The 8653-nt window shown below is 38.6% G+C and overlaps 1 protein-coding gene across 1 annotated transcript; it reads right to left on the bottom strand.

Annotated features, from left to right (window-relative positions):
• Positions 1–2002: 2002 nt before the first annotated feature.
• LOC136696438 (urokinase plasminogen activator surface receptor-like) lies at positions 2003–7481 on the bottom strand. The gene is made up of 5 exons (XM_066670851.1): positions 7472–7481; positions 6156–6266; positions 5517–5660; positions 2785–2895; positions 2003–2205 (listed from the first exon to the last, which is right to left on the bottom strand). The coding sequence occupies exons 1-5, from the start codon at positions 7479–7481 to the stop codon at positions 2003–2005; spliced, it is 579 nt and encodes a 192-aa protein (XP_066526948.1).
• Between the last annotated feature and the right edge of the window lie 1172 nt (positions 7482–8653).

Raw genomic sequence — 8653 nt, 5'->3', positions numbered from 1 at the left:
CTGTGTTCAACTTATTTAACATTACAAACACAATTATGAACAAAGAAAACTCGTTTATCCCCTTTTCCACAATAAAGTCTCTAGCGACCCTTTTAGTAGAACTACAAAACTCTTCTTTTCAGGTTAAGGTCACTTTTCTTTGGCCTAGTGCTAGAGCAAAGAGAGGCTCTTGTCAGGGTGTACTCACGAAGGGAACGAGGGATCTCATGACAGTGTCTCTTTAATGGCGGGTACCAAAGGAGTTAGGGAGTTTGAGGGCGTTGCTGCACCATTTATGTTAAACTGTCCGTTTCCACGATTCCGAGGGTGTCTGAGGATATCCGAAATGTCCATTCACTCTGACTCATGAAACCGAAAAATCGAGTCTGCGCTATTCAGACTCATATTCAACTATGATATAGCACCCATTGGCTGTACTTCAGTTTCTCTCTTCTTCGTCTCGCTCCTTTCTTATCCCACCCCTGTCGCTCCTGATTGGATACCAGATATACTCTCCAATTTCTCATTGGCTCCTACACCTTACAAGTCCTTACGCTCTTCTCTCTTTTAGTCCATTGCTTAAAGGAGCATCCCCTTTTTTTTTAAATAGAAAGTAAAAAAACAATGAATGTTTCCTTTAGTATGATACAGTCACATCAATACGGGCTGTCACACTCGCATTGGGCTTTGATTTAAATGTTCTGTTCTGAAACTGTGAAGCTGCTTTGTGACAACGTCAGTTGTAAAAGGCGCTATACAAATACATTTGATTTGATTTGTAGTAGCCACAATATTAGGTGATTATTCATTAATCATAAACTCACAACTCAATTTTTAAATGCTTTTATTGCTTTTTTACACTTTCAGCCCTCAGTGAGATGTTCAAATGAAGGGAATATAAGCACAGATCCCTGACCCATTTATCTGTGTCACATTTGTAAACAGAGCTCTGTTCGTCTGTGTCAGTCAGTAGAGAAGTTTGGGCTGTGTAGCAAGTAACACCATACTCCCTACATAGTGCACATCACAGGTAATAAAACTAAAATACTGCTCCCAGACAGTAATTTCACATTAATTTGACAGGGCACTGTGAAACTTACAGCTGTCTCAATATTATTTTCTACACCCAATTCACTCCGTGAGTGCAGAAGCTATTAGTTTATGATCAACTGTGCCCTATAGAAGGTGTAGAGGGACATGTAGGATTTGGCCTCAGCTTCACTGCGGCCTGGAGACATCACTCACTAATCACTCACATTTTCAGACAAAGAGAACTCTTTGATTAAAATAAACCAAACCAGAGGAATAATTTAGGCAGAGATTCAGAGGAAATATTATCCTCCAATAATCTGTTAAGTGTGTTATTAGATTATGTACTAGGACAAAACAAATAAGACAAAAGTAATACATGGCGGGACAAAACATGAGAGAAACAATTATTGAAGCTTGTATATGATCTATGTGTGAATAACTCTCTCAGATTCAGTCAAAAGAGCAGTGAAATGCATTGGAGTCTACTGTGCTAACAGTTTTCCATTAGATGATGTTTCCCTCTTTCGCATCTGTTTACATTAGTGCTGCACACTGAAACCAGACAAAACCTGAAAAACCTGAAAACACCAGGAAACGCCCAACTCCGAACAAATCCCACGCACCACTTTTCCTCATCCAGCTCATTCTGCTTCACAGATGGTTAGAAGACCAGAGAAAACAGCATGAAATCAACCAGGAATTGATCTAAAAACACATTAAATTATTCTTCTTATTTATTTATTTATTTATTTATTGAATATTATAACAGGCAACAAAATGGGGTCACCATATAGATTTGTCTTGACTCTCGTGGCCACTGCATAAAAGAAATTAAAATACACTGCAGCCCTCAGTCTCAACACTGTTTATTAAAAAGTAATACATTCATACGTTCAAACTGAGTCACTGGGACATCTTTAATTACATGAGTCTGTGGCTCTGGAAATGTAGAACACAGAAATGTGAGATAATATCCTCTTCAGCAGAGATTTCAGAGGAAGTGGAAGGAGGAGAGCAGAGGGATCAGGACGAACAGGAGACTGATCTTAACCCCTTCAGCGCCGTTACATAGATTCCCTGAACAACAGCTCAGATCTCCACTGATTCCAGCTGTCTGCATACTCCAGGTTGGGGCATTACAGATACTTCTGGTCACACAGCCTTTTATTTTGACCTGAACACCAGCAGCATTGGCTGTGTAATAGAGAAAGAAAGGACATTTTCACTTAACGATTTATGATGTCACAAAAAAACAAACAAACCGAATTTTCACAGGTGTTTGCCTCAGTAGATTACTACAAAAACTCTAGAGAATGAGCCCGTTAACCTTTAATAATAAATAGATAAGCAGTTACAGATGAATGAATGAATGAATGAATGACAGAGATAAGTCTTTATGAAACTATCCACAACATTTTTAAAGAAGTATATACAAAACATGAATGTTTTGTCAGCTCCCCTTACCATATAAGAGCACTTTGCAGTCCCACAAACTATAGTACATCTGTTGCACTGCATACTTTGCTAATCCCCTTTTGGCCTTTTCTTCAAAATTATCAGGACCTCTACAAGCTCACCATATAGAGGGCAATCTTTAAAAATGGTGCTAGGGTCCTTTGAGCGATGCCATAGAAAAACCAGTTCAGGTCCCACATGCTTGTTAAGAGACGTGTGAGTGTGAATAAAACTCTTAAAAGTTTGAAAAATCTATCACTCGATTTTAAGGTTGTGTGTGTGTGTGTGTGTGTATGTGTGTGTGTGTGGATACTCTACCTGTGAAACTGAAACACTGGTCCTCATCTCCCAGACAGTCTACTGTCCCTGAGCAGTCTTTATCAGCACAGTAATAACACTGTTTACCATTGGGTGACTTAAAGGGCAAAGCTTCAAAAAGTAAACAAACAAAAAGCATAGATTTATCAGGAATTAGTTGCAGTTGTAGATGACAATTAAAAAGGCTCGTTAAACCTCCCTCAGTTTGTCCCCTAAAGCTCATGAATCTGGAAATGGTCCTTTTATATTCTACCTTTACTTTGGGCTAACTTTGTCAGATTTAAACATGGAACTCTAAGCTGTTGAAATGAATTTCCTCCACAAAATGAACACGTCACACTATAATATACTTCTAACGGTGTTTTGTACATATGAATGACACTTTAATATTCTGTATTTTTTAAACATACTTTAATTTTGGACTGTAATAAATAGCATGTAATATTTATGATGTAAATGTGTTGTGTGGTATGATGAATGTGTATTAATTTCTAATAAGAAATTTGACTTTCTGAGATGTGATTTTAAATACCCAAACTTTAGCTGGTTTTCAGAGACATCCCCAAGCCACACCAAGCCAAGACTGGAATTGGAGATAAGCTTTTCAGCAAGAACTGGCTCCAAATTATTGCCTGAAGGTCTGTGTATGACACACAGAACTGACACTACAGGCCTTTTTAAGGACAGTTTATGACACAGGGTCTTGGAGGGTCATGCAACTCTTCTCAAATGCAGAATGCAGAGAGACACACAGACTCAACCTTGGTTAAACACATTCCTTGTCTTCTCACACATTCTGAAAGATTGTTAAACAAAATAAGCACAGTCCTTAATTTCTTGGTTTACCTGATGAACAAGTTGCCTATGGGTACAATTGTTTGAAATTAATTCCGTTTGGACAATCAAAATAGGTGGGATTAATTTACATGTCTTTAAAGTAATTTATTTTTTATATGAACTTATGGAGAACCAAGGTAGCCACATACTATGTGTGTAGTTAGTGAATATTTATGTAAAACATGGTTGTCTTAATGATATTACTTTGTGTCAACATCTAATCTTTTATATTGCAAAAGTATGATTCAGAATCCTGGGACATTCATTGAACAGGGATGGTCTTCAAGCCTTTGTCTTGTCGGGGGTCATACATTTTATGTGATGTCACTACCAAGGTACAAAAAACAGCCAATCAGGGGCAAGAGATGCTCCAATCAGGTCTTTAAGGCGGGTTTTCTAAATTCTGGTTAAAAAGCCCAGTGGCGCCAAATGAGAAAACTTAAGGCTTCAGGGACTCCAGGTTTCAGACCTTCGCCTTTCTTTTCACACACCTTCACTTCACTTCACACTTTTTCTCTTTTAGCCTTTTTCAAGGCTAAAGAGGAAAATGATTCAGGTTTTGAAATGACTCTGCAGGCTCCTCTGCAGGCATCAGACCCTCATGGCCTTCTAAAATAGTCTTGGGCCCCTCAATCAGGGTCCAGACAGAACAGAAGTTTTATTTTAATTTTATAGTCTAGTAGAAACTATAGTTCTAGAAAGGCCTGTAGTTTCACTCTAGCAAAATTCAGTGCCACCCAGAGCATGAGAAGACCTCAGACCTCTGACCCTCAAAGTGATGACAAAGCTTCCGGACCAGCAACGGAGAAGATGGCCAAACACAACCTCAGAATGACCTTCTGAGATGAGGAGAGACCTGCCCAGTAGAAACCGGCATGGACGTGTCTCACAAGGCAGTGGATCAGTGATGACGGAGAATCCCCACAGAAAATTTCAGAATGCCAACAGCTCCGACGGAGGGGTTGCTGTGTCTGAAAAGGGTGAGGACAGGAATGCCCGCAGCTGCAGCCTACAAGCCCGCATCTGCAGCTCTCCAGGAAGCCACGCCGGAAAACACTGCGCATTAGTGACATGATCCCAGCTATCTCCAGTCTCCAGTATCTCCCGGGATACGTAAGGTCACATGGTTTCATTTCTTTCATTGCTCAGGAGGTTGCTGCTGAATGCTTGCTAGGATCAACAATATCCTTTCTAGAATTTAGGGTAATTATCATAGAGAAATTCCCTCATATATTAATCTCCCTGTTCCCTCATGTATCGCTGTAATCCATTTCATTATATGAATGTATTATCAATATTTATTATTTGATATTATTATTAATAAACCAGTTGTGTGATAAAACCAATCCTTGATTATTTGTGTGTGCACTTTTCTTGTAAGAAATTATTCCTTCTAGCTCAGATTCAATTTCAGAGCCAAGAACCTACAGCGGGTCAATGAGCATAATACATTAATAATAATTAATTTTAGCTAATTCTGCTGTATAACATGTGAAGATGGCCTACTTGTCCAAGCTAAAATTGGACAGGTAAAGACACTACATATTATTTAATGACTCCCAAAAATGGAGCTTATCAAAATGAATTAAATAATTAATTATTAATCAAATAATAATTAATTATCATTGACTCCACTATGTTGTGCTTATGACACTGCAACGTGTGCATACTATTTCCACTACAAATTTATGTATGTGTGTATGTATGTAGGTTGTTGGTGTAAAATCCACATAGAACTGGTGGCACTGAAAATACATTAACGGTGCCAGTGGGGCTAGGTACAGCCTTATTCACCAGGGACACTGATGTGGATCTGCATATTAGACGCTTCTTAAATTATAGGTCTGTAAAATGACCTTGGGGTGGAAGGACTGTGTCTCCCTCAAGCTCTTTACCTGAGACATTTTGACTGTTGCAGAGGTCTGTGCTGCAGCACTGGGTGTTGACTGTTGTTTTCATGATTCCCAGGTTTAGGCTCCCGCTGACACACTCAGCTGCTGGTGCACAGCCTTTATTACTGGTCTCCTTTTGCTGACCAGCTACAGAACACAGACCATTAGTTATTGGGGAAACTTCCCAACACAGATAACATACAGAACATGTGAAAGAAAAACTAAACTGCTTTTGTGTAAGCGCTTTGTACAGCCTAGAAATACACTACATCTGCAAAAGTTTGTAGACCCCCTTTAAAATGAAAATGCACCCATTACAGACACAGATGATAAATAGTGCACACACATAACGACATGGAATCAAATTTATTGGGAGCTTATGGTGACTGTGCTCAATGAGGATCACTGGAACTGTGATCTCTGGAGTGATGTAGAAGATGTAAAAGTTGAACAAGTTAATGTCTAAAATTGATAATATGTTATTCTTCTCTAAATGAGAGCAGCAGGGAACGTTGGTTGTGAGAAAGTTTCTATTGCATTACTGACAGAATGCTCAGGTTCCAGCTGCTCAAAGACAAAAAAGGGATTGGTGAAAGTGATAAAAAACACTCTGACATTGGTTTGTAATGAGCAGTTACTTACTAGCATTGACAACGATGGTCACACTGCCGCACTGACTTGGACAGGCTGTCTGTGTGTTTGTGCATGTCCCAGAAGGGTCAGGTATGCAGTGATAACATTTCAGTGACAGAACTAGAAGAAAATGAAAACTTTATGTGAATTAAACAAAATGATCATTGGAAAGTCAAACAAGCAACACTGCGTAATCTTCAAATATATATATAATATAGATATATTTATACACAGAATAAAGATTGACATTCAACGTGTGGGGAGTGAATCAAATCTGTTCTCAGGTAAAAAACAATTATTTGGATAAAGTATTGATGTAATAGCAGTTAAAAAGAAGCTGATTAGAACAAAATTTGTGCATTTCCTTTATTTACACATGCACTTCACTAACTGTGTGTAAATGCTGACGCACTCTTTCAATTTTCAAGTGTCAAAGCTGCAGAATAAAAAAACTATATATGAATTTGCAAAAATGTTACTGAATATTATAATTTGAACACAATCAGAAAAGCACAAATTATTATTGGTTTGTTTGAAAAATACACTGTAAAATCCCAACAATGATTTTATAAAAGTGTGTTTGTTTGCCTTAGGGTTTTGATTTAAATCAATGTTTATATTAATAGTTAATTTTAATATTAATAGCATTTTAATAATACATTCAATCACAGGCCCGTACAGTCCTTATTAGGATTAGAGCATGTGTAAAAGGTACAAAAAAGTAGAAATCCATAAGTACCATAGACATCTTTTAAAATGTAGTGTTTTTCCCTGTTCCAGTAGATCTGTACTTCTACTGTTTCTGAAAAGTACTTTGATGTGCCATTGTTTAATGTAAATAAACATTGTCTTGCCTTGCTTTGACTCATTAGAACTACAAAGGTTCCCCTCCAGCTCATCTTCCAACAGTCACCTCACTCTGCCCCATATGTGAAGAACATATTGTGTTCATTGGTGGTGCACTGCCTCCCTCTGGTGGCTGGGGCAGGAACAGCACCAGCGTGAATCCTTACACTTGCCATTTAAGTAGCTGAATTTCAGTTGCAGAATTTAGAGGGATAATGAGCACCTGTTGCTCCAGAATAGCACATCAGGTAACATATATATGTGTTTATATAAACAAAAGAAAATTTATTTCCCTGTTGTGGATTCTTGTTAGTCAGCCTCTTCTTCATTCTGGTATAATGCTTTCATTTAAATAGTGTTTACAATCATCTACAGTAGATCCAGATATACTAAGGATGTTATGCTGTAGCTTTATCACTGAAGTTGGTTGCAGTTCATTCATTCATTCATTCATTATCTGTGGTGGGTCCAGAGCCTACCTGGGATCATTGGGTGACACCCTGGAGGGGGCGCCAGTCCTTCACAGGGCAACACAGACACACACACACATTCACTCACACTCACACCTACAGACACCTTTGAGTCACCAATCCTACCAATGTGTGTTTTTGGACTGTGGGAGGAAACCGGAGCACCCGGAGGAAACCCACACAGACACAGGGAGAACACACCACACTCCTCACAGACAGTCACCCGGAGGAAACCCACACAGACACAGGGAGAACACACCACACTCCTCACAGACAGTCACCCGGAGCGGGAATCAAACCCACAACCTCCAGGCCCCTGGAGCTGTGTGACTGCGACACTACCTGCTGCTCCACCGTGCCGCCCCTTGGTTGCAGTTATTTGGATAATTCCATGTGGATTCATCTAATGAAAAGTTTCAGAACCACCCACAGGATACAGTATGGTTACATCATCCTGTAAAATCTATATTTCAGCTAAATTTGTCTCAGCGTAAGCTCCTTCTGCTTTAATAAACTCTTTGTTTTCTTTCTGAATGTTCTCACTCTACAGCAGTAATGTAAACTGATGTTTGAAGCTGCTGCTGATGAGATTGAAGCTGATGCCAAGAGGCTGTTGACGTCTTGGGACACACTGCAGACATCATCAGGAGAAAAATGGACCAATGTTAAGACTTCTCTCAGACAGGCTTCTGACAGAAGAGGGTTCTGTTTCAGATCCGTAAGAGCACTGCTGAACATGGAGGCTGTGGTTCAGTGCAAAGATATAGAACTCTTTTATAGTATTTTATAATTGGACAGCGATGATATTTAAACTATTTTAAACATAAAATTTAGTCTCAGCCCAAACATTCAGTCTCATAAACATTCAGCGGTGTTTTCCAGAGAAAAGTGAATTATCCAGAGTCAGGTCAACGTCATAGTTTCTTTTTTTTTTTTTTTTTTAAATAAGGAGATATAAAATATATGCAGAAATGTAATAAATGAAGAATAATCTGAGTGACCAATGGTGCGCACAACTCCAGGGTCCTTGGTTTAATTAAATAATTTGACTGAAAGCCACGGCTGTCTGCACTGTTACAGCGAAACTGAAGAAACTGTAGTAGATGTTAAGAGGGGTTCAACAGAAAAACTCCATTTACTGAATAATAACATTATTATTATTATTATTATTATTATTATTATTATTATTAT

The sequence above is a fragment of the Hoplias malabaricus genome, chromosome 5, assembly GCF_029633855.1.
Source record: "Hoplias malabaricus isolate fHopMal1 chromosome 5, fHopMal1.hap1, whole genome shotgun sequence".
Classification (NCBI taxonomy): Eukaryota; Metazoa; Chordata; class Actinopteri; order Characiformes; family Erythrinidae; genus Hoplias; species Hoplias malabaricus.
The sequence above is the reverse complement of the archived record's forward strand: the minus strand, read 5'-3'. Positions and strand labels throughout refer to the sequence as shown.

Bases quoted from the DNA above. Each gene is read 5' to 3' on its own strand.
- LOC136696438 (XM_066670851.1), bottom strand. The intron at 5,661-6,155 runs GTAAGTAACTGC...TGTGTTCTGTAG, and splicing joins GACCATCGTTGTCAATGCTA to CTGGTCAGCAAAAGGAGACC. The intron at 2,206-2,784 runs GTAGAGTATCCA...TCTATTACACAG, and splicing joins CCAGTGTTTCAGTTTCACAG to CCAATGCTGCTGGTGTTCAG.